The sequence below is a fragment of the Perca flavescens genome, chromosome 9, assembly GCF_004354835.1.
Source record: "Perca flavescens isolate YP-PL-M2 chromosome 9, PFLA_1.0, whole genome shotgun sequence".
Lineage (NCBI taxonomy): Eukaryota > Metazoa > Chordata > Actinopteri > Perciformes > Percidae > Perca > Perca flavescens.
The window spans coordinates 15328778-15355639 of record NC_041339.1 but is presented as its reverse complement, the minus strand read 5'-3'; the positions used below and the strand labels follow the sequence as shown (position 1 = coordinate 15355639).

Sequence of the window (26862 nt, the reverse complement as noted above, 5' to 3'; positions counted from 1 at the left end):
TACAATTTGATAAGTTCCTTAATCAAAAAATCTGGCAAGGGAACTTTTATACAGTTTAGAGCTGGAAAGAATGTTTTAGAAAAGCAGCACATCAAAACAGAACAAAGAGACTTTACAGCATCCCGATGGACCAGTCGATGCCACAAGCACACGCTTCTGAGCTTGATAGGTTACGACTGTGTCAGCGTTCAGCCGCTGATCTGAGGGGCTTTCATCTCCAGAATCCACCATTTCTCTGCATGTTAATGTGTTTATGCACGCAGTGATGGCAGGGATGCACGTGGCAAAGCACGTGCGCCATAGTGTGAATAAGTGTGTATAGATGTATGAATATGTGTGTGTGTGTGTGTTAATAAGTGACTGCGTGCACTGCCTGCGCCCATGGCTCAGTGATTTTGCTCATTATCCTCCTCTCCTTATTCTCTATTGAAAGACTGCAGGCCCTATTTTGTTTCTTGTTTTTAGCATGTCTTGCTCCTGCCTGCTTTATTACTCCTTTTTTTTCCACCATCCCCATTACTTCTCTTTCGGGAGATACACCGTCTATCTCACTTTCTATTTCCACTACTGCCTCTCTCTCGCTCTCTCTTACACACACACACACACACAGACATACAGCACACCTCATGTTGTGAGCTGTGATGCTAACACCGACATGGGTGCCAGGATGGAAAGAAACGAAACGAAAGCTGTTTAAAAAGAAACAGGAACGCTGTAGAGCTCCATACAGGGACTAAAGCTAGCTTGCTCCTAAACTGTGTTTACTCTCAGGGTGATTGTAAAACCATTTACAGTCCCTCCCTGACGGCGTTTTTATGAGCACGGTTGCTGCTGGAGAGTTCTGCATGACTCCCTGGTTAAATAAATATATATTTAAAATAAAAATAAAAACGTAGCTCTTAAGGGCCAGTCAGACGTGCCCGACCGATCAATATGTTAAAACATTTATGCGCAACAGCCATGTGTTTGCAATTAAAATTCCACAATCTCCACCAAAAAACCTGCTCGCAATAGATTCAGGTCTTCAGCTGGGTCTATTAGCGAGGGCAGATCAGGCTTCTGGCTGCCTCAGAGTCAGGGATTGCGATTATGACTGCATAATTACATACCTGCATGACTCTCTTGCTGCCCATACATTCCTCACTTCCACCTCTAGCTACCCAGTGTTTCTTCATTTTTAACTCTCGCCCTCATTCCACATATCGGTTTCTTTCTCCATTTTCGTGCTCAGATAAATCTCTGTTTGGGGTAAATGAGGTAAGTCTAGAGTTGCTTTGGGGGAAGCGCTGTGTGCTAAAATAATCAGATGGGGGGCTGACTCCTTCCCGCTGTAATCAAAAGCTACAGCCCATAAATGTTTTTGTTCCCAGTCTATGCACACATGTTGTTGTCAGGAATGTTCCTCATTGAATTTGTGGATTCAATTAAATCAGGAGACCTTGTTTTCCCAATCTGGTCAACCTTTAGTGAGAGGCAGCTTAACAAGGGGCGAGTCTGGTAGTAGTTTCAGCTGCATCCAATCCAAACAAAGCAACTGGGCTGTGGCGGATACTGTGGTGAAATAAATTGTTTTCCTGAGAGTTTTCCACGCATGAGGGTGCATGTGTGTAGATGGACATGTTTCTTAGCAGGATGCAGCTTTTATTCTTTTCCTCTTTATATACTATAACTTATGGGTTACAGAGTTGGCTGTGCTTTCGTTTGGTAATTGATATTCTCATTTTAGGTGCAAAGCCAAAAGCAAACCGTGGAGAGCAATAATAAATATTCACAAACATGTCACAGGCAATAAATTGGAGAGCAGGTCCGCATAGCATTAGTCTAACTATCTGCCCAGAGGGCTCATATCTCTCATTCCCAAATCATGAACCAGGCAATTTTCAACTTAATCTTTCTCACATGCCACATCCATATATCAAATCAGAGCCATGTATGGTGCTATACTATGCGCCCACCAGCTGAAAACACATGCCAATTTGTTTTTATGTTAAGTCCCCCAGCAATGAAGTGTTGGACCCGTTCCTGATACAAATTTCTGAAGGTTTAACAGAATGATTAAACCATCAGGCCTCATGTCGGGGCTGCACACCATCTGGGTGGCTGATTGAAACTACCCTCACCCCATTCGTTCAGCCACCCGGCTGCTCGGTTAATTTACAGGCCTCCTTTAATGAAATGTCTCTGCCATGACGCGGGCCAAGGTCTCGCAGGTGGACACGCCATCGGGACGCATCCTGTGCTGAACAATCGCTCAGAATCACAGCGCCTGTCAGCTGACCTGGACTAAAGAGAGTTTAAGGTGATCAATACTGAGGAGCTGCAACAAAGCCGTGTGTGAAAGAGATAGGAAAATGCTGATGGACAGACTAAGACAGAGCGAGGGAGCTAGAGAGGAAATACGGAAAAGAAAAAACAGAGGCGGTGACAAAGAAAGAAAGAGGAAGTGTTAGAGGGAGGAGAAATATAAATGAAGAGAAAGAGAATTGAGACAGAGAGAGTGTGACAGCAAAACAGAGTTTAGTGTTATTAATGTGTTGCAGAAAAGATGAAAAGTGTTGTTTGATGCAGGAAGATAGGGGAACTCACCATGGTCGATTTTTGTCTGAATGATAGACACAAAAACAATCCCAAGTGGTGTGAGTGGAGAGTAGTTACAGAACTCTGGATGTCACACTGCAGGACTCTCTGCTGAGGCATTACACAGCGCCTCCAGGTCCTGCCCGCACTTTACTGGGCAACTATTACTCAGCACTGGCCACAGACCTGCCTGAGGCCCTTATTTTTCATCAACCCTGTTTGTGTGTGTGTGTGTGTGTGTGTGTGTGTGTGTGTGTGTGTGTGTGTGTGTGTGTGTGTGTGTGTGTGTGTGTGTGTGTGCGTGTATAGGTTTAGCCAAATTCCTTTGTCCAAATGCCAGTCTATGGTATTCAATTTTGCAGATAGTGGAAAGAGCCGGTAGCTTCAGCTGGTGGTGTGTAGTTTGCATGTAGCTGGGTTTAAAAAGGCTCCAGGTCCCCACACACAATGTTTAATGTGCTGATCTATCCTTTTACAGCTTTTAAACACACACACACACACACACACACAAACAAACACACACACACACACACACACACACACACACACACAATGTGTTTTTTTTAACCAATAAATCACACGTAACTTTGTAACCTTGGATTAAGTCAACTGTTGGTAGGTCAGGGTTCAAATTGCCCCCCTCCTCCCCCCCGGGGGACAAATAAAGTGTTCTCAATTTTTTAAATAAAGGAATGTATTTATTTTGTTTATTTAGAAACGTTATTGTTTTTTTAATTAAATACATAATGGGCAAATCATTTGCATTTGAATCTCTCTATTTTTTCTCCTAGTAAATTTCAATTACCCAAAGCAGTTTCTGAGTTGTGAAGGTCCCTAGAGGACCTCGTCTACTGTACACTGCAGAGATCAGGGGAACAACAACTTGCTGTGTGGGGACATAAAATCAGGGTGAATACTGGATTAAAATGATGTGCTTCTCTTAAAAGTTGTATTTCTTAATGAAAATCAGTAATAAAACAAAAACGATGAGTCAGTCCATCCAGAGCAACCTTGGCCTATATGTGTACAACCCAAGGGGTTGTGCTTCACTTCAGAACTCAAATCTCCTATGGCGCCATTTTGATGCTACAACAATATCACCTCTCATTAGCATTCCATTGACTGCCATTCATTTTGACGTCATTTTGACAGCGAATAACTTTACATCTGAAGCGTTTAAAGACTCTATTTGTCCATTGTTTATTTCTACAGAAACACGACAACGTATAAAAGGCTCCATTACCTTTCTATCTCACGTTATGGCTCCGTAGCAGACGTTTTTGTAAAAATAGGCTACCGATTGTTTCATAACCAAGTGACTTACTGTCGCATAGTAGAGGAATTACCGTATAGTACAGGAGAAGCTCGCAGGCAGTTTAGACTTACATGAAGTGTTTAGGTTTAATTACTAATGTTAACTAGCATTTTAGTTAGAAATAATTAGGCTGTGCCTATGTTATCTCTTTACATATACCTACGCTTTCTGTCTCTGTAAGATTGGGAATGATTGAAATTTCTCTTGGCACAGCTACCAGAAGACTTACAACTTTCAGACAGGTTGCTCACGTCACATTTACGTTGTCTCTCTCAGTTGGAGGCTGCGCAGTAACGCTCAGCGCTCACCGGAAAAGTGCTTCTAATATCCTTCACTGGTCTCCATCCAGAGACACGGGATCTGTTGGTCCATTCTTATATGCTGTCTATGGTACAACCCTCACCACTCAAAATTCACTTCAACCTGTTGAAAGATGGCAACCCTGCACACACACACACACACTCGCACGAACACACACAGACACACACACGCACACATCTATCATGGAGGACCTCGCTGAGGGGTCAGTTTGTGTTTGTCAAAACTCTCTGAGACTACTGCTGTGGAGAAGAAGAAGTGAGGAGCAGAGGGAGGACTCACAGGAAGAAGTTAGATAAAAGAGCCGAAGCCCTTCAGGAGTCCTCGCCGAGCTTTCCAGAGTCTGAGGCTGCTATTCTTAACTTCTTAAGAGCTCGCTAAAAAGACTCCCCATCTCTATACTGAAAAACTGCACATACGCCATACAGTATTTCACTTCCCCTTTTTCCTCTGCTATGCCTTGGTACACTCCCACACACGTCAATTGTCAGGCGCATAGGTCCTCATATTTCATCAGCCGAGCCTTAGTATGCACAGAGGGGATCAGCTCTGTTCTTCAAGTCTCAGATGCTCCCGAGGGTGGGAGAGATGTGTGAGTTAGAGCACAGTGGCGACTGGGGATGTACATCTTTACACCACACTTCCTCTCTCTCTCTCTCTCTCTCTCTCTCTCTCTCTCTCTCTCTCTGCCACTAGTGTCTGACTTGCAGGAGTGACAGCAGAGGGAGTTAGGAAAGGAGGAAGGACGACTGCGGCGTCAAGGTTACAAAGCCTTCTCTCTGTCTGAAAGAGGAGACCGCATCAAACTAAATATTAACTACTGTGGCGAATGCTTCCCACCCCCACCCCACCCCCCCCTCTCTTTCTTTCAAGTTTCCTGTCTGTCTCTTTCTCTCTGTTGGGGTTCATGCTACGGGGCAACACATTTATCATCAGCAGACTTAAGACCTTGTGCTTTAACTAGCTGCCATGAAAATACAAAGAACTGTGTCGGCTTTATGCCCCCCCCCCCCCCAGCCTCAACTTTCCCCTTTCCAAACCGCAGCAATTAGGATAGAACTAGAATGAGACCACGGCTGTAAATTTGCCATCTAAATTTTCATTTTCAAAGCGCCACCAGGGAAAAAGATAGAGCCGGTCTTGGCTCTGCAGTGATCGCCATCTACTCCAACATGACGCCACAACAAGGAATCTCCATTCTGCCTTCGCCTCATTGATGTTTCAGTGGACCTCAATTACTGAGTGATTGCATCCCGCTGTTCCACCAGTCAAAACACTGCCTTTCTTCAGGAAATATTTTCACAGCACCATAATTGCTTCCATCTGTAGCTACACTGTGGCAACACTAGCTATGTCATTACGGCTGAGTGAGTTCACAGCAAAACGGGTGGCGAATGTGTTCGTGCAAGTGTGAACGTTTCTGTGTGTGTGTGTTGCTGAGCGCCTGGATGCGTGCACTTGTTGGAAAGCCAACTCTGTTTTTATCAACATGGAGGAAACTCCATGAAGAAAAGAAGAAAAATGTTGAATGGGAACAACGAGGAAACGTGATGAAGCAGGACGTGTCTCCTGTGGCAACAGCGCCACACACACACACACACACACAAACTCACACACACACACACACACACACACTCACACCCTACTCCAATTTGATGGCTGGTTTAACAGAGTTGACTTTAGCTGATGAGCTGTCTGTGCAAACACAATTTGACTGGTTCCCCCAAAAGGCCTGCAAACAGCAAAATAAAACCGAGAGAGTGTTGGAGGTTTGACAGACCCATTCAGCCTACGTTTATGCTGTAAATGATCTGGCTGTCAGCAAGGGTCACGACCTGGAAAAACTGAAAGCCAGCCAATTGACACGTCGCGATAACCGACCGTAAGTGGATCTGACATCCTATACCGTCTGTCGACGCCTGAACCAAATCTGACTCATTACGCTGTTTACAGAAATGGTTTATATTACTTGTCACATGCACTTTCACACATCCTCACCAAACGCGCACACACGCACACACACACACACACACACACACACACACACACACACACACACACACACACACACACACACACACACACACACACACACACACACACACACACACACACACACACCAGAGCAGTTCAGAGTTAGTTAGGTGATTTCTGTCAGCAGGGTATGTTCTGCTCAAACATCATTAAAAGTGAATCCAGCATAAATCCAGCTGCAGTTTGTCATGCTGGCTCAATTGTCCTGTGAAGAGCTCTCTAAATTAGAGGGCACACAACTGCTCACACACAGACATTAATGGCTCAATTTTCCTGCAAGCAGAATTGCTAGCTCAAACTCTGGGCACAAGTGGGTGTGACCAACTCATTTTCTTTGCGATTTTAGAGACCAGAGGCAGAGTGACCAGGCACACAGCCGAGTAAAAAGCGAAAAAGAGGCTGAAGCAGAAATAAATGCTTTCTTGGTAGGAGGAATAGAGTAAAGCACATGGAGCGAGAAGAAGCTTTACTAATGGCCAATCACGGCAGGTCTGACAGTTTCCTAATGTTCTTCAAAAGGTGCCGAATCCCAAATCCCGAATCACATTATCCATCTATCTAGTATTGTCTGTGTAGCCACAGACTGATATTGCACATGCTTCTGTTGTAGAACTTCATTGCTGTTCAAAAACTATTAATAACGCAATAAAGGTTTGTAGCATTTTACTAAGAACAACATGATAAAAGCTTTTTTTACTGCTAATAATCTTACTGAACAGTATAAACGTGGACTATTTACATATACAAACTTAAGATGTTTGTGTGTGTATTTTCTTATATCCCAGTGGTGTGTCAGAAGATTGATATCACTCAAACTACAGACTACAAATGGAAGAAACCTATTATTCCAGCTGCTGTATGATGGCTACATGTGTTTAATCAGGGGAAGCAGGAAATACTTTTTACAGTTCATCCTAAAAGCATTGAAACATTACTTTGAGAATTGTCTTTTGATGTGTGTTTGAAAAATGTCAAAGTTAAAGAGGTGAAACGTTTTGGTATTTTCTGTGAAAAAGCCTTGAAAACTGCTCTTTCTGCATGTGTTTGCAATAAAATGTGATCTTAGCAGGTGGAAATGCACACTTTATGCCAGAATAGCTGTGTCACTTCACCCCCTCGTCGCAAGTTTGTTTGTTTGGAACTGACAAAATTACAGAACAATGAAGTTAGCTTTCTTTGCGGCTGAAAGAAAGTAGAGCCCATAGGTTAATAGACCTACACACACACACACACACACACACTACACACGCACACACATAATTGGACCCAGTTATTTCTCTGACCTCATCTCTTTCATCAAAGTGTCCCTCCCACAACACACCGTCTGCATTAGACGTGCTCCCAAACTCTGCTTTGATCATAGCGGGTCTCCACATACTAATATTTGGTGTGTGTGTGTGTGTGTGTGTGTGTGTGTGTGTTTTCTAATAAATGCAAAAAGAGCCTTGCATAACCACAAGGCAATACCCTTAGCTACACTCCACTTCCTCACATAGTTTTCTACAGTTTAACTGATCTCCCACTGTGGTCTTTTGACAATGCAGAAAAATATTTTTTTTTTTTAGCAATGGTGTCATCATCGACTTTTAATGGCACATTACGAAGAGCAAAATGATACAAAAAAGTAATAGATACTAGTGTGAAGTGAGGAGAAGGGCAGCAGCTCTTTGATATACGAGGAGAGAAGATGAAGAGTACGAGGCAGCCGGTTCACGTCACCTCGACAGAGTTACAGCCTGGCCACGAGCCCACTGAGGAGGCCAGTGACAGCGCTGTGACACAGGAGACGCCCGTGGCACTCTCAGTCCATTTGTCACACCGGCCCGGCCTAGCATTCATGAAAACAGCCTCTCCTCTCACTTCCCTGCACCCCCCACCATTCTCAAAGCTTTCATCCACCCTCACCCTTGTCTTTTCTCACTTGTGATTACCCCCACCACCTCGCCTCGACCTTACTCCTTCTTTCCTCTTTTCCATTTCTTTTCTTATTCACCCTCATGACTCTGCACTTCTGATTAGAGCTGAAGATCTTTGCCGAACCCGAAAATTAAGAAAGAACCCGTCGGTTCCGGGTTGTTCGGTAAATGAGCTGTCAAGTTATGACTTTCGATTAGCGCGAAAATGGATGCTGAGGAGGTGAAACGGAGGCTGGCCTCTGGAGGACTTATTTTATTTCTTTGTTACAACTTCCAAGTGGCCTATAGCCTACGTTAGTCATGAATAAATTATGTTAAAAAATTGATAAATGACTAATTCTTGACAAAAGGCAAAAGAGCTGTGTGCGTGCGCACATTTGAATAATGTCGGGCTGTAAACGGGTTCGGGCTTTTAAAAAGCTGTCAATCAAAATGTACTTGTCGGGCTCGGTCCTCGTCGGGCCTAACTTTTAAGGCCTGATTACAGCTCTACTTCTGATCCCCTGAACAGTTTCACCATTCCATCCTTAAAGTTCGCCATCTTCCTATGATCTCTCAATCTCTTTTTCACTCTGCTCTCTGGTCCTTGATCTGATTTACCCAGGCCCCCCCTCCCCATCCTCACTCTTCTCAGCCCCATTCCTTTCTCCTTGCAGAATCACCCTTGATATCTATTCGACTGCCATCAGCCAGAGAACAGATGGAAATCGATTCTCCTCCAGCAGCCGCTTCTCTCTGCCTAAGGAGAAAGGGGAGGCAGTTAGCCGGGCTCTAAGTAAGGCCATCCATCCATCTCCCTTTGAGGTCTGACGACAAGGCTGCTCTGAAGTCAGTGTAACGCTGACTGGGCCTGGAGACAGAGGCAAAACATGGGGGAGAGGGGAGGCAACGGAGCAGCAGAGGAGCAGAGACTATGGCACAATAAGACACAATTTCCTCTTTAAAAATAGGAATATAACCAGCCTAACCTCAACCTTAAAGGGCCAGTTCACCCACATTGCTGACAACTTCTTCCTCACTTACTTGGCCAGTTTTTCCAAAGAGGCTCAGAGATAAAAAAGGATCAACTTATTACATATCTACAACGTTTCAGTCGTACCATTGTCAACTTATCTGAAACAATTTCTTTGGAAAATGTTTACCTGGAACTACTTGATACTCAAGAAATAGTCCCTCAATACCAGGGAAAATACAACTAAATGCTTTTGTGGCAAGATACCACTAGCAGTATTGAGAACGTGTATTTCTCTCAATCTTTTTGGTTTGTGATTCTATAAAAGGATTAAAAAATAGTTCCTTTTGCAACCCCTCATCACACATTGTATACATGTATGAGTTATCAGTAGTTCTACCAAAGAGGAGTTGTTATATTTGAGGTAAATAATAGAAATAGAAAGAAATAATATAAATTCATGTAAAAGATCAATGCTTTTTCTTCTTTGCTGTCCTATAATCTTTAACCCACTGAGTCACCCCGACCCCTCTGCTACCTCATGCCTACACCTGATTGAAAAGCATGATTAAAAAAGCATTTTCTTCAAGGATTACTGACTGTTGAAGATGTGAGAAAGTGTGAACTTTGATCGTGACTGGAGGCCAGAAAGGGAGAATTTAGTTTGACAGGCAGCTGCAAAAAGGAACTCCTTATTCGAGGAATTAAGTAAGCAAAGGGAGAGTGAAATGAGATTTCAGATTTTCTTCCCCAAATAGAGGCCAGACCATATCTCACCTCCCATCTGCTGAGTCAAGATACAGACAGGTGAAATGAGTCCAATATAGAGATATGAAATATTCAGCAAGGAAAAGCCTTCTGTCTATTTCACCAATTCAGGTCCCTGAAGAGTTTGTGTTGGTGTGTGTGAGCGTCTGTGTGTTTGTAAGTACACAGATGTATGTACAGTATGTGTCCTGTGTATGTGAAGAATGAGGCACGTGGGGAGAAGCACAACGAAAGATGCTGACGGACACATACAGAGAGGCAGTTTTCAAAGTCTTTACGGTGTCAGTGACAGTTTGTCATAACAAGCTCAGGCTGAGCCTCTCTGTCTTCCTCTAAATGAATATTGCGTTTGCAGATGGCTGGAAGAATCTTTGTCTTAAAGGAAGACAAAGAAATATGGACTCAGTGTTAACTAGAAACAGGAGACACTGAGGAAAGCATCCATATCAGAGACAATGAAAGTGTCAAAAAAAAAAAAAAAAAAAAAGAGATATGAGTTCATCACAACATCTGAGACAAAGTGCTGTCTAAGTGTTGGTGGCAGCCGTCAGATAGATGCTGCCTCATTCCTGCCTTGCCAACCAAGCAGCTTTCTCGTTTATCAAGCGACAACAGTTCAGAAGAAGAAGAAGAAGAAGAAGAGCTCAGGTCCGGCATATTTCATGACTGGATTAAATGCAGGAGTGAATCAGCCTCAGAGCTTAGAAATTCCTCAAAGGCAGGGCCAGAGAGCAGGACAGTACATCTCTATCTGACACCGGTCCAAGAGGATCAGCCATCAGGGCACTGCACACTTTCATCTCTGTGCAGGTGATTTTTTTGTGGCCAGTTCAAGGGCCCGTTCAGACCAGGAAACAGCGATCCGGCGATTTGCCGCAGGGTCGTGCGGCGCTGGGAGTGTCACTGAAATGGCCCATTCGTGTGAAGTCCTGTTGTGTCTAGACTTCATATTTCACAATTACTGTTTTCTGTCACATCATTTAAAGATCTTGACATTTCCGACCACACTTGAAGGTAGCTTCATTTATTTATAAGTTATTTTGTGAATTTAGATTAGGGAAAAGCCATCCAGAATAAGTGCCACAATGCTCCGTTTCCTATTCCACCTGACACAAGGTTCCAGGTGCATGCAGCAAGGCATACAGATGCAGGAAATAACAGAGAGTATGTTAGGTGACTCTCATTGGCTAAGGACTAAAAGTCAGGACAGCTCTGCCACTGTGGGTTAAGTCCCCCAACTTTATAGACATGTAACATTAAATCACTGTAGCACCCCTTTAAGGGTTGTATACATCAGAAAAAAAGTGCTGTAAAGATCTACAGTGTGCAGTGAGTGGAAAGTTGTTCTACACCACAGTATCAGTGTCATTACTCTCTCTGACCCGGAGACCTTGCACCAGCGGTTAAGATATAACAAGTACAAGAAGAGGGTCCAATACTAGAGCTTGTAAAACACTCCATTAGCACTGAGCAAGAGTAATTATGTTCATCTCTCACCCGCTGGTGTTGTACAGAAGTAGAGTAATGATCCTAAAAGTTGTATTTTTAATCACAAGCTTCCTGCACAACACGGTGTATTTGCTGGAGTGTACTGTAGCGCCTTTGTGGAGAGGAAATATCTCAGATTTTTTCTCCTTGTTTATGTTATTTTACAAACACTAACTTGCAGGGATGAAAAGCAGGATGCATGCACAACATGAACTGTTTGAAATATAATAACCCCTTTGGAAGATCATGGGTTTTTGTTTAGGAGCTGGACCAACAGCTTAAATAAGGACCACCACATGTTCTATAAGGGGCTACACATGCTCAATGAAGACAAATCTTAACTTCAAGCATCAGCCATGAGTTACTCCGTCCCCTGTGGCTTTGGCGGTCAGAGGACCTGAAGTGAGAGAGCAGCATCAAACAGGGCGCCTATCTGAAACAGGATTAGAGTTGTTTGCAGGTTCCCGATTATGTCATATTTATCTGTTCTTTTCTCAGGGAGCACGGCACATGAACTCAGCGAACTTTCAGAAGCAAAGGATTAATTTGCACGCATTGGAATTAGCGCTCAGATCAAAGAGAAGGGCGTCATGGGAGTAGCCAAAACCTCTGCATATCTAGAATAGAGATTTCGCCTTGCTGTGTACCACTTCTATTCATAATACTTCATGTTGATATGGAGGGAGGCAAAAAAAAAAAAAAGGAAACATCAAGGGGAATTCAAGCTAAAGTGGAATATAATTAACCACATGTATATGCAACAAAACCTTCCAGACCAAAGCAAAGATAGTATACAAGTTAGGACAGAGTAAACAGTGAGGAGAACAAAGTTAGCTAAAACATACACAGGGATTTTCTTGCCAGCTCGGAGACAAAACGAGTCTAGCCGACTGTCTTCGTGGTGGATTTTGGTGGTTACTCAAGGGAGAAGTGAGAAACTACAGAGCACTGAGGAGGATTGGGACTTGTCTCTGTGTTTATTTGCAGATTTCCTCTGGTTAAACTGAAACTACCAGGCTCTTCCTCTCCTTTTACTGTATTGTTGTTTACCCTGCAGATACACAAGTTATGTAAGGATCTGGGCGAAGACAAGACAAGCTATTAGCTTTAACACTTGGGCACACACTCGCACAAACACACACACACACACACACACACACACACACACACACACACACACACACACACACACACACACACACACACACACACACACACACACACACACACCGACTGCGAATCACTCCTCTTACCGTCACAGTCACCCAAGTGGGCCACGTTCCCTTGTTCAACATCTTGCTCGAACGGCAGTCTGCAGAGGAGAAGAGACACCGTCATTAATCAGAGGACACAAAGGCACAACAGCTCGGCCACTGACACACAGCACAGATCCACTCTGATAAAGGAAAACTATCTCAATGTTACAGCAGAGGACAAGTCACAAGGGAGCGTATATATCTCTACAAGCTCCTTAAAAACTTTGATTGTAGAAATCTTTGTTTTTATTGTGACAAAGGGGAGAGAGAAAAAAAGCATTAAAACAGCAAAAGAATTCAAAAGGCCCTTAAGTGGTCTAATACCCTGCAATAATCACCATTTTAATTTAAAGATAATCACTTATGCCTGCAGGATCATTCATTAAGCTAATTAATGCACTGAATTACAAATATGTCTAGGTCAGCATACTTGTCTTCAAGTTAAATATTTGTGGCATAAATATACACTCTCTGTCTTCATGTATTAGGGAGTGAGAGTAGGAAAAACTGTTTTAGTCATTTATATGGATGTTGTTATCATAAGATCATCATATCAGTTTTATGAAAAACACTATTATACCTTTATGAAAAGGTAACTTGTCATGGAAGTAAATGTTCAACATAACCTCAAATTGTACTCATATTCTAGAGAAATTACCACATATCTTATTTCTACAACTCTATCCTCGTGCTTTAAAACTAATTTCCCATTCGGGCAACAGGGGAGCATGGAAAACTTAAAGGACAAAAACATATGATGAGGTGAGGAAGCAGAGAGGAAATGAGAACAGCACCGAGACCAGGTGCTCACAAGAAAAACACAACTGCTCTTAATCATGGCTTATATCAGTGAAAACAGCACCAAGTTACAAATGATGGCTATGTTTGTATGTGTGTGTGTGTGTGTGTGTGTGTGTGTCGTGTTTGAGCGCACACATGTATAAGCCTCAAGAAGTCATTGAGTACATTTACAATGATGGACATGACTGGAAATACCTGTAACTAAGTGATATAACACAACAACTTATATATTACAATCATTGTTTCATAATGAAACATATTTCCAATTAATTTACCAAAGCCAGACCCACACAAGGTTTTAATTCTAATGTCAATGTTGGAACTGTACACACACACACACACACACACACACACACACACACACACACACACACACACACACGCGGCGCGCGCACATGCACACTCACTCTCACACACACACACACACACACACACACACACACAAATCACTTCTACAGTATACATAATGACCATGTCTAACTAACATAGGGGTACTGTTGTGCCTTAAAAGCTATTCACACTTAAAAAGACTACTTCCACCCAAAATAAGCGTATTAAAGGAATAATTCAACAATTTTATAGTTTGCTTTCTTGCCCATGATAACACAAGAAGATCAACACAACTCTCATCTCTGTGCAGTAAACACTGTATGTAGCAAGAGCCAGGAAATGTTTAGCTTAGCTTAGCATAAAGACAGGTAGCCTGACTCTGTCCAAACAACCAGCACCTCTAAAAGGTCACTAAATAAGACGTTATATCTCGTTTGTCTTATCCACAGAAAAATAAAAATCTCTTGACTGCATGATCTATAAGTTGATGTTACCAGGGCATGCATATATATATATATATATATATATATATATATATATATATATATATATACACACAATACAGGCCAAAAGTTTGGACACACCTTCTCATTCAATGTGTTTCTTTATTTTCATGACTATTTACATTGTCGATTCTCACTGAAGGCATCAAAACTATGAATGAACACATGTGGAATTATGTACTTAACAAAAAAGTGTGAAATAACTGAAAACATCTTATATTTGAGATTCTTCAAAGAAGCCACCCTTTGCTTTTTTTGATAACTCTGCAAACCCTTGGTGTTCTCTCAATGAGCTTCATGAGGTAGTCACCTGAAATGGTTTTCACTTCACAGGTGTGCCTTGTCAGGGTTAATTAGTGGAATTGTTTCCCTTATTAATAAAAAAGCAAAGGGTGGCTACTTTGAAGAATCTAAAATATAAGACATGTTTTCAGTTATTTCACACTTTTTTGTTAAGTACATAATTCCATATGTGTTCATTCATAGTTTTGATGCCTTCAGTGAGAATCTACAATGTAAATAGTCATGAAAATAAAAAGGAAACGCATTGAATGAGAAGGTGTGTCCAAACTTTTGGCTTGCACTATATATATATGTGTATATATATATATGTGTATATATATATATATATATATATATTTTTTTTTTTAAATTAACTAGATTTTAATTGACTGAGACTCAGGTGACTCGATGCAAAGTCTATGTAATAAGTTAAGGAACATTTATGGGAATGTATTCAAAGTTACAAACCTTTAGGGTATGACGTATTTTTTTGAATGCATCCATATCGGTTTATCAACAAATCACACGTACGCTCATGCATACAAAACCCCATATGGAGTATACCTACCAGACTGAGCTGGGCATAAGTTCAATAAACAATTTGAAGAAGATCCCTTTTCCGGAGCCTGATTCTTTAACTGGAGTAAAAGTCCCTATTAGCCGCCTCAACCAGTGTAATTTAGAGTGGAAGAGTTACCTCTGCAATAATATGGATAGATATAACCAGCTTTGCTTGATCATTTGTGGCAATGAGTCAGTCAAAACCACGGATGACACTTTGGATTAAACAGGAAAATCTTTATATAGAATTAAATGAAGCTGGTTCCACAAATAGTGCTGTTACGCTGAATCCCTATTTGGCCTACAAACAACCTTAGAAAAATCACAATACAAAAAATCTCATTGGGACAAGTGACAGAGAAGTTAGTTTTCTGCAATTAGCTAAAGGCTCAGGCAGCAGCGCAGCCAACATCCCTGCTTTTAATACCTAGAAATCACTGTGACAAATGAGTCCAAATGCACTGTGAACCAACAGCGGGTTGTCACCTTAATAAAGAATAATGTTTTTTTTTGTTCAGTTGGCTGCCTCTCACGCTCTGTGGGTCATTTACCTTGTATACATTAGCTTTGTTGGTCTGTGTTGTTTTTTTGACAGTTTTTCTCACCAGCACTTTCTCCCAGGTACATTAGATCTATATTTAAAGACCATATGTGTATTCATGTTGGATGCTTAAGTGTTTACTGCAATGAGTCCCAAACAGGAGTAATTGTACCCCAGAGGTTAGTTTTGCAGTTGTATGTGAAAATATTGATATTGATACTGATAACAATTTTAATTACGGTTTGATTACATGTTGCAATTAAGAGACAGTGAATAGTTAAGTGAGCAGAGAAGTTGAAACGCTTAGCTAAAAGTAACAGATAAACAGCTGATTTGACACAATATTCTTACTGGCAGAAGCAAACGACGGTGAGAAATTCTTTGTATCACCTTGTAAAGCAGTACAATAACATCACTCTGGGACAGTCCGGAACAATCACAACTACCGGTATTTTCATGAAGAACACAAAACTTCCTTTCCTCGGAAACTGCCCAAATTACAATCTAATGTTATATACCATCAACTGATGAGCTCTCCTCTGGCGTCATCTTGAAAAGAGAAGTTGCATTTAGTCCACAAAGATGAAATCCACAGTAACTTAATGCAAAATCGATTGCAGAGTTGACCGCCCTTGGTAAATCGAATCAAGACCAACACAGAGGCCTTTAATAGTATAAGCAGGCAGCCCGAAGTGGTCTAAAGGCGCATGTTGTCTGTTCTGCTGGCACTACACCTGTGTTTTGAAGAACTAATTCAATAAGTAGCCCGGTTAAATAGAGATTTGATTTCACTGGAGGGAGGCAGCCACGACTGGAGGTGAGCTGTCAAGACAAACCACCACGTTTCAGTAGCAGGAGAAAGAGAGAGGTCACACAAACACACACACACACGCACGCACACACGCACACACACTCTCTCTCTCTCTCTCACATTCACACAGACAACAAACTGTCTGAGTACATCTGCATAACACAGACAGTTTTCCACAACACAGACACAAAAACTCTGCTTTTACTCACACACCTACACAGTGCTATATGGCTGCCACTTGATAACGAGCAAAGTGAAAGAACATAGTATCGTTTAACAGCAGCAGCAGACATCTTGAATCAATAATGTACAAAGAGCAGACAGGCTACTTAGAGGGCACAGATGTTACTCAAGTAGTCACAGATAGAACCAAGGACTTCCAGACCAGAAAAATAATATATGGGACGTATCTACGGGTGGTCTGATAGGTGTGCTGTCAGAAAAATAACCTTGAGAAGAATGATAAAAGTAGAAATAAATCAAATCAAGACAAAACAAAAGAAATAAACTGTTGGATCGAGGAGAGGGGGAACAAAGAAAGGTGGTAAAACTCAACACAGACTCCAAGAAAGACCCGACAGAGTGTGTATGTTGATGCAGGGCAGGTACTGTATTTACGACGGTGTGCGTGTTGTGGTGATGTATATATATGTATACGAATGGAGAGGCGTCATACCTGGTCCCAGGTCTGAGGAAAGAGCAGGTGCTTCCTCTGGTCCAGCCACAGTAAGGATCCCTGGAGGCGATACAGTTCCTGCAGAGACACACACAAAAAAAAATAATCACTTAACTGCGAACCTCTATTTCACTTTACTTTCCCTGTACAGTATGTAGCTTAAATATTAAATACTGATTTGCTTTATCTTGACTACGGCGCAAAGGGGCACTTCACCAATTTCACACATGAAGTAAGGGCTGCGACTAACTTATTATTGTTTTGATTATTCGATTAGTCATTTAGTTGCACTGAGGTCATGCTCAGAACCAAAAGTCAGGATGTCTCGTCACAACGATTATTTTTGCAAATCTGAGCCCATCAACTACAAATCATGGGTTTCAAGTGCGACAGGAAAGCTCTACACTGCACTCCAAGGAGGACATCTCCAGCTCTCTGTGTCTCAGCAGGCAAGGCATATATTTAAAGACCCTTCTCACCCTGGACAGTAGTTGTTCAACCTCCTGCCCTATGCCAGGCAGGACAGGTGCATGAAGAGCCCAGCAATATAGATAAAAAAAAAAATTCTTTCCCTTGGGGGGCCATCAGAACTCTAAATTCCTGTAAATAACCAAAGCTTACAAAGATGAAAAATCTTTTAATGTAAAAATCACTTTGCTACTTTATATTATCACTGGCCCCCTTTCATGTGCAATTCCTATTTATTAATTTAATTGCTATGCCATGAATGTATGATGTCTTGTTTTGTTTATATTTTTATTAGCTTTGCACTTTCTACTCACTGAATAAGTCCATGTACTATGACAATAAAGGCTATTTATCTATCTTATATTGATTTTTCAGAAGGCTATTCATTTCCATTTATTTCCAACTTCTTAAGACTTGAAACTTGTTATTCATCACAGTGAATATTTTGTGATGTACTTCATTATTGGCCAGTCTGTATGTAATGTAGTTGAGAGCAGAAACAGATTTTATTTCAAATGTTTTCTTATTATTTAATTAGAGGTATGACTCACAGCTAGGCCTTAGCCTTGGTCATAAAGTAGTTCTTGGAATGAAGCAAGAAAGTTAATTGTTTACGAGAATATAGGGATGCAGATAGAAGTTTGGTAAAAGCCAATAAGACTCAAGATTGTTTTCCCAAAACTAGGTCTAGGAAATTGAAACATTTTGGGATTTGAGAGCTATCTGTCCAACAGCAACCTTTAATATGCAGGAAATCACCAAATGTTTATCACAATAACGGTTTCACAATTTCCATGTTGCTTGCGGTTTGTCTCCAGGGTTTGGTTTTCAGACTACATGGTTCATAAATTATATATATTTCAACTCCATCTCTTAAACATCAGATGTGAAAACAGAACAAAACACAAAGCCAGAGATGTTCACTGGTGAGGATCTCAAGACATATTCAACTCTCTGAAAGTACATTTTTATAACACACTATTGTCATGAATAGAAATTACTGTACACATAAAAGGGAATCAACATAAAAAACGATGAAATATTTTGAAAAATGGATGCTAGGGATGTCAGGTAGCCTAAAAGGGATTATTTGTTGTTGACCGATAATATGCAAAACCTCTGATATGGTCCTTTAATAACGTACTGGGGGCTTGCTGCACAACATGACTTTGTGACGGGTCTGCGCGTGGGGTTAAATGTGGTTAAAAGGTCAATCTGCAACTGTATGCATTGGAAAGCAGACTGTAAAATGTTGAATTATTAAAGATTTATTTGAAAAAAAAGACAGCCATGTAGACTGAAGGCTGTGTGGAAAGGAAGCACTCACAAACACTCTTCAAACGTTAAAAAGCAGACCTGCAGCTGCCGAAGCGTGACTAAGAAATCTTGAACACACTCGCATACACAACATTAACTCTCAGTCTCTCATCTAAACACATAAACGCACACACTAAACCCACCTCTGAAAGCATGTGAGCGTTTCTTAATGTGCTCTGGATTACACGCTTGTATGAATCACCTGGTTCAGTGAACAAACTGCACGCCTGATGTGCTGGTGTGTGTTAGTGTGTCAGTGGAGCCCAACGGGCCACAGCCAAGGGCATCGAGACTGAGTAAATGTGCCAGCGAGGGACGTCTGTATTGTGGTGCTTGCGTATAATGCAGGTGTGTATGCAGGTGAAAAGTAATTACTTGGAATATATGCATTTTTATGTTTAATTAAGTAGGATCAGTGGATTCGGAGTACTGCTGCACCTTCAGTTTAAGTTAAACACATTCATAATGGCAAACTGGCAGAACAACAAAAACTTCACTGGAGCTTCTGATAATCTTATAACTGCTGGAAATACTTTACACTCTCTCTACAAAATATATTAGCTGCTAAATAATAATAATAATTCACTCATTGACTACTGATTATGCCTTATACTGTACTACACTGTAACTGATGATGTACTAATATTATTCAACAATTATATGGTTTTGCTACCACCACAGCTAATCTCGCATACTACAAGACCCATCAGCCTCATATTTTTTGTGCACATGTATGACTGTATGCTTAAGGATCTCTCGTAGTTGCGGTGATGGACAATTTTTGAAAAATCTTTTTTATTGACTGCTCTGTTTCATACTGCCACTGACTGCTGACTCCTCACTCCTCTTAACCGGCTGCAAGGTTTCCAGAAATTGGCTAGGCTATAAACAAGCCTTACCCAGTCTGTTGCAGGCCACATTTTGGCCTTTGTCGTGGCTCAAAAACTGACATTTTGGTATCATTTTGAACCGCAGCATCTGCAGATTTATTCACTAAAATTAGGCACAACAAGAAATCAATGAATCCTTGTTTTTTTCGCCATCTTGACTGTAAAGCTGCTTTGGCAGGTGGGATGTACACAAGCATGGAGCAAGTAAAAAAAAAAGTTTTTTTTCAGGGGTGGCGAGGCTGGAAGTAGTACAGTGGCATGAAGTGTTGCGGGGCAGCGCATCCTCGAGCATTTGAAATTGACATTTTACATCGCTGGTTTTAAGGAATTGTTCCTGTCCAGATTTGCATGCCAAGGTTATACAATTGTGGTTTGTATTCATTTAATCAAAGAAACATTACAGCAGTGGTCGTTTTAAACATTCAATTATGTCTGTCGGCTGCTGAAATGCCTTTATGGGATAACTCATCACTTATGGTGGCGATACGCTGAGCAACTTTTTGGTCAACATGATGGCAATGTGCACACACCTGGGGGAAATCTGCACTCTACTGACTGCACTTTGCTATTTATCCATTAAAGTGATGGTACATCTATGGTAAAGTTAAAATTACAGGCAAAAGTAATAACACAGCATTATAATTTATGGTGAAGTATTACACTAACAGCTTTTATTAGATTTTCTTCCAATTTACTGGCACATTTATTGCATTTTGCCTGCATTTCAGTAGTATGCAGCATTTAACAGATTAGCACTTTTCTCAAGGGTACAGTGATAGTTGTTATTATGTTGTAGTTTGGTTATTATTGCAGGAAAATTCAGGTCAGCTACAGAGCAGCAACCCTGGAGCTGGCAGAGGTTCACAATGTTATATTCAAGGACACTTGTGAAAACCAGATGGTTCTTGAATGGTCACCTCACTTCTTATTATGCCGCCCGCTGCCCTTTTATGTTTGAGCATTTGGTGCACACTTACTTCATGCACCGGGAGTAGAGCTGGCATCGTGCCACTGGTACTCTGACTACACAGGAGGGGAAGGCAAGGAGCAGAGTGTGGCTGGCCCGGTCCAGAGTCAGAGACAACAGCTGCCTGGCCTGCAGAGAGTCTTCCGCACACCTGCAACACACACAAAACGCAAAAATGCATTAGGCAATTTCAATTACCCGACCGAGACTGCACATTAAACCTCTGACCTCACTGAGTGTTGCAGCGGGAAATTTTTTTTTTCTCATGACTCAATGTGAAACAGCCAAACATAAACAGTTCTATAAATAAAAGACATAATAAAAGTGAAAGAGATGAGAGGTAGCTGTGTAGCCAGATGTTGCAGTGTCAATCCAAATATGCACTGTGCTGATTGTAGAGGTTCAGGAGGTCAGCTGGCCATCAAAAAACAGCAGAGCTGAATCGCTTCTAATTGGCACTTAGAGCTACGATAGCTGGCACCGGCCCTACCTCCGTGCAGCGGATTTATACCTTTTTATGCACATGTGCACTCATGCATCAGTTGTATCTGGATGGTTTATGGTAATAACATTGCAGCGGACCCACAGTCATTAAGAAGAATCTATCATTCTGCTAAGGCCAAGCTGTGAGTCATTCTTCACAGACAATATCACAAAAAGCAGGGAAAAGGAAGGGGAGCAGATGTTGGGGAGAGTGGAAAAAATAGAATAAACAGCTAACAAATGCAGGAAAAAGGCAAAGAAACAACGGCGAGATAATCATGAAAAGAAAATATGAGGGGTAGAGCCAGGATCAGATGGAGGGGAGAAAATGGAAGAAGATACAGGCTCTATTAGTGTTGCATCTGTCTTATTTCCTGGTCCATTATACAAACCAGCCAATCACAGAGAAGTGATTTATTCCTTTGCTGACTTCCTAAAAGATGACCCTGCTCCTGTGTACCCTGGGGTTTATTACAGGGCACAAGGCAACTCTTTGTCTGTGTATGTAAGGTGAGGTTGGAGGTGGCCTGGCCTGGAGCATAAAATGAAAGAAAAAGTGATGTGGCTGTGCTCTGTCTCCTGATTAGCTGGGTGCCTGCTGTTATAGCTGTGTGACTGTCACTGACCTCCTGGTGGGCTCACCATGCACACCAAATTATCCCTCACACACTGGCTCCAGTCCACAGCAGCTCATCCATCACACAGTCCCCTCATTTCACTCGCCATCACTATCCCTCATTTTGTCAAGCCTGAAGCAGTACCAATAAGCTGAGACACAAATTAGTGAGCATATTTTGGAGCGGTTGGGAAAGGAAGGATGTTGATTACTAAATAAGAACAGTACAAGTAGATTGGACTCCACTGTAGGAAGAAAGTGTGTTTCCAGACAGTTGGTTTGAGAAATAATCGTTTTGTTTCCTCTTATTGCAGGAGAAATAGTATAAATATATATACATATATATATATATATATTGTGCTCCCTGATATATATACAGTATATATATATATATATATATATATATATATATATATATATACTGTATATATATCAGGGAGCACAATTACCACGACAGAAAGCTTGCGTTTAGAAACATTTTCTTTCTTTTTAAATGCCTCTAATTAGCCTTGGTGAAAGATAATCGCCAGCCAAATCTGCCTACATCTGTGTGAAAATCGTCTTCCCCCAGCCTGCAGCCATCCACCATGTGGAACACTTCATCTCAAGAGGGAACAAAAGCAAAAATGAAGATTGAAAAAGGCATTGTACCCAGTGTTCATTACGTAGTGATGGGCATCCAATGAAACCTCAAAGCTGCCTGCCTCGTACAAAATGCTAATTAGAAAGGGACAAGAAGCCCACTCCAATCTTTTGTTAAGATCCAGATATTAAATATGATTTAGCTTAAAAGATATGAGGTCATTTTTCCTGACAGTACGCAATTTTGGTCAAGATTAAGGATAATGTGATTTTATCATAATTTCATTACTTTCTGATGTTTCCCCCGTAATGCCGTTATACAGTATGTCCTCAACCTCATTAGAAGATGTTCAGATTTCCTGATAATAAATATTAGCCTCTAATCATATTCTTTTCTGTTTTGCCCTATTTGTATTCTCTGCATGGGGGTTGCATCGGCTCAGCTCCTGCACAATTATGTCTATCTCTCGAAGAATAGGTGAGGCTTTCTGCATAATTCAGAAAACATTATGTTTCGAGGACATGTCATGCCTTTTTTTTTCTTGCGACTCTTTTTCTAGGTGTATCACACCACCAGCTCTCCTCGCTGTGTATACATCAATCCTAGATGTAATTTAACCCTTTCCTCACCTCCACTGCTGTGTATGTCTTGCGCTATTTTACACCAAGATCTCTAACTATGCAGATTTGTGCCGTAAAGGAGTGATTTGGCATTTTGGGAAATACACTTGTTTGTTTTCTTGTCGAGAGTTAGATGAGAAGATTGGCACCACTCTCATGTCTGTATAGTAAATATATGTGCTAACGCCAGCAGCCAATAAACTTAGCTTAGCATAAAGACTGGAAACAGGGGGAAAGAGCTAGCCTGGTTATAAACAATGGTACAAAAAAAAAATCAGCTAAAGCTAAGAACTTAAGTTACTGAAAATAATTTAGACATTGTTTTTTCTTACAGATTAAACAAACTACTATGGATTTGTGTTGATGAGCTTTAAATGTGCTGGTAGATGGATTTGTTACCTTTGGACAGAGCCAGGCTAGCTGTTTCACCCTGTTTCCAGTGCTAAGCTAAGCTAACTGGCTGTAGCTTCGTATTTAACCTACAGAAATGAGAGTGGTATCAACCTTCTCATCTAACTCTCAGCAAGAAAGCATATTTCCAAAAATGTCAAACTATTTACTTTCTATTATTACACAAAGGCGTGAAACACATATGTGTCTTATCATCCATAAAACTCTCGTGGACTGTCACCACCATATATAGCATCTATGCTTAAGTGGATCACAGGACCTTACCAAACTCGCTCAACACATTGCCAAATGCTTCATGTCGCACAGGTTAACTCTGAGTTTGGTAAATCTGCTTTTAGTTTCTATGCACCAAAAGCATGGAACCAGCTTCAATGTTCACCTACCCCTGCACGTTTTAAGATTGTAATTTCAGATCACTTCACTTCTGTGTATACTTGTTTTCATTGAGTATAATTTACTTGTTTTGTGCTTTATGTTTTACGTGTCTTGTATCTCAGCAACATTGAAAATGAGGGAAACCTCAATGATTTCCGAGATCCTTAAATAAAGGTTATGATGATTACCTTAATAGTACATATAATATAAACATCTATTTCCTTTCTATGAGCATTAACGTCTTACTTATCGGGGTTGAATCCCTCCAGTTCCTCCAGGAAGATGTTGCTGTTGGTGACGGTGTTGTCCTGGTTGGGCATGATGAGGAACTTGAGGATGGTCCCTCTGCTTGACCCGAGAAACAGGACGGTTTGGTTTCTATAAGGCCCAGCTTCTGTATCCACCACCATCTTATTCAGCTGGTACCTGGAGAGACAAAGCACTGCATTAATGCTACAGAGCTGTGTGACATATTTGGGACTTTGCTTCCATAAAAGATAAAAGCATGATCAAGTAGCTCCGAGAGGCAAATTTATGATTTAAGTGCATTACAACTGATTGGTTTAGGTGTAAAAGACAGACTCTTGTGAATTTAAATCATAATATGCCATTTTCTCTTGAGTCACTGCAAAATGAAATGAATTCCACAGAGAAGAAACTGCTCATCAAATTTGCATAATAAACTAATTATGGCAGACATTCAGTCATTAATAATATCAGTCAAGTAAATGGGCTTGGAACAATAGCAGAGTGATGCTGAACTACACACAGTCCTGTGTGTATGAGCCAGTATACGAGAATAGAAGCCATGTTGTGCTGTTTGTTTAAGAAGCTGCTCAACAGAAGGAATCCACAGACAGACAGACCATGTGTGCGGTTGCTTACATATATCTGTGTATGTCTGCAACCCTGTCTGCTACACTGTAAAACATCAAACAGGGGTTTAGCGGGATCAACTTACATTTGATCTTAAAGTTAATATAAATATATAAGTTTGATTAATTTCAAGTCAACTTATTTATTATTTTCAGACAATTTCATAACTAATACATTGACTTGAAAGGATGAGTTGAATAAACTCAGTACTGCTCAGTGTTCCATCCACTCATCCAATTAAGTTTCTAAAACATAATTAGCAGACTTCCCAGCATGCATTGTTTGGTAGGTAAAGCTCTTTTTTGTATAGAAATTATGGTTGTATACTACTAATTTGTTTTTCCAAATATGTCTTGATGGCAATTTAATTGCTGCCTGGATTATGTTCAATTGTAACATTTTTGTGTGCAGGAAATGTAAAGTTTTAAAGCTGAATGGAAGTCATATGGAGGTGGTCAGGGTGGATGGTTGGCATACAAAGCATCAAAGTTAGGATATGAGTATGGTTTCTGTTAAAAGTTTATAATGTAAATACTGCTCACGCTTCAAGTCACTTTTGACTTTTTCAATAATTAATCAAGACTGCATTCTTTCCTGAACATTAAGCAATCAAAAAATAACAATGAAACCTTTATTATATGTGAGTTTAATATTGTATTGTGTAACAAAAGATGATAGATGTAGTTTTGCAAATACATTTCATAGCAACATTTTGCAACTTGTCAGTTATTTTAGTTAAAAATGTCTCCAAACATAATAACCAGGAGACAGGGTTTGGTGTCTGACTGCCTATCTGAGCTCAGTCTCACCTGACCATGGTTCTGACAATCCAGGGTCTTTGTCCGAGTGATGGGACGGCTTCATCCATCAGAGGGTGGGTCTTGACGAAGTTGAGCATCTCATCAGGGAACGCGTTTGAGGAATTAAACCTGGAACCTTGAACGGCACAGCCACCGGGTCTGAGGACAACAAGTTACAGCACTTGTTCAGTAGACGGCACAGAGGCTCTTTTATGACTACTTAAGGCCTGGGCATAGATATATAGTTATATAATTAAGCAGTCTAGACTGTCTGATTGTCTCACATTCAGACATATAGCACTTTTTCAACAAGACACTGATTTGATTTAGTCAAAAGAACCTCTTATTTGAAACATCTGGCAAGTGATGGGATAGTTGCAATAGGTCAAGGCATGCCTTTACATTGGCAGAGAACAATTTGTGTCCTTGTGAAAAATGAATTTCCTACTTCCACATGACTTTCATACTGAACTTCTTACAGGCTGTAATATCATGCGCAGCATCTTCCTGCATTCTCCATTACATGGGTGTATAATCAACTTGTTTCACCTTGTAACTGAAATCAAACATGCAACCTGCAAAACACACCTTTATAGAACAATATTATGACGGAATTGAATACAGGTGGTTCATAATACAGTTTTCTTCCTGATAACAGCATGAACACAGGTGCATAAATTGATTACAGCCATCTGCACCTTGGCTTCGGGATGACTTCATCTGGAACAGGCGTCCAAATAGACTCGGGTGATTTCTGCTCCTTGAACCTCCCTTCAAACACCCCAGCCAGCTGCTCCATGTCGAAGGCACACACTGCCGAACCTGGAATACTATGGAGACAGAGGTAGAGAGGTGAGACAGAGGTAGAGAGGTGAGACAGAGGTAGAGAGGTGAGAGAGAGGTAGATTGAGACAGAGACGGTCAATTGATAAAACACTTTGAACTGACATAAAATGACAGTCAGTCCTGTTTCAAGTGGGCTTTACTTTCTGACAGGGGTGCAGAAAGAATAAATGTTGGGATAAAAAAAAGAACAAGGTAGATAATACTGAAAAATAGACAAGGAGAAAGGAAAGAATTTCAAATGTAGAAAGTCGATTGTTAGTGCGAGCAAAGGAACAGGCTTCCAGCGAAGATGACAAATTGGATTTGGGCTGTTCATATTTTGACGTTCAAAACTTGAACACAACGAAAATTGTCACTGAGACGGAAAGAAAGACTTGAATATCACAGACATTGTGAACTCCGTGGGCAAAGAATAGATATGCAGCGGATGCAATGGCTAGATTAAACACATGAAAAGGTCTTGGCTGGAATTTGTGGAATA

The 26862-nt window shown here is 41.0% G+C and overlaps 1 protein-coding gene across 5 annotated transcripts in view; it reads right to left on the bottom strand.

Annotated features, from left to right (window-relative positions):
• Nucleotides 1–26862, bottom strand: part of sema6bb (sema domain, transmembrane domain (TM), and cytoplasmic domain, (semaphorin) 6Bb) — a 148699-nt gene that overhangs the window by 13006 nt on the left and 108831 nt on the right. For all 5 annotated transcript variants that reach the window (XM_028588386.1, XM_028588385.1, XM_028588387.1 and 2 more), the window contains 6 exons: nt 26234–26365; nt 25545–25694; nt 24106–24285; nt 20782–20922; nt 17130–17207; nt 12622–12680 (listed from right to left, as the gene is read on the bottom strand). In XM_028588386.1, coding sequence (XP_028444187.1) covers nt 12622–12680; nt 17130–17207; nt 20782–20922; nt 24106–24285; nt 25545–25694; nt 26234–26365 — 740 coding nt within the window. The remainder of the gene's footprint in view (nt 1–12621; nt 12681–17129; nt 17208–20781; nt 20923–24105; nt 24286–25544; nt 25695–26233; nt 26366–26862) is intronic.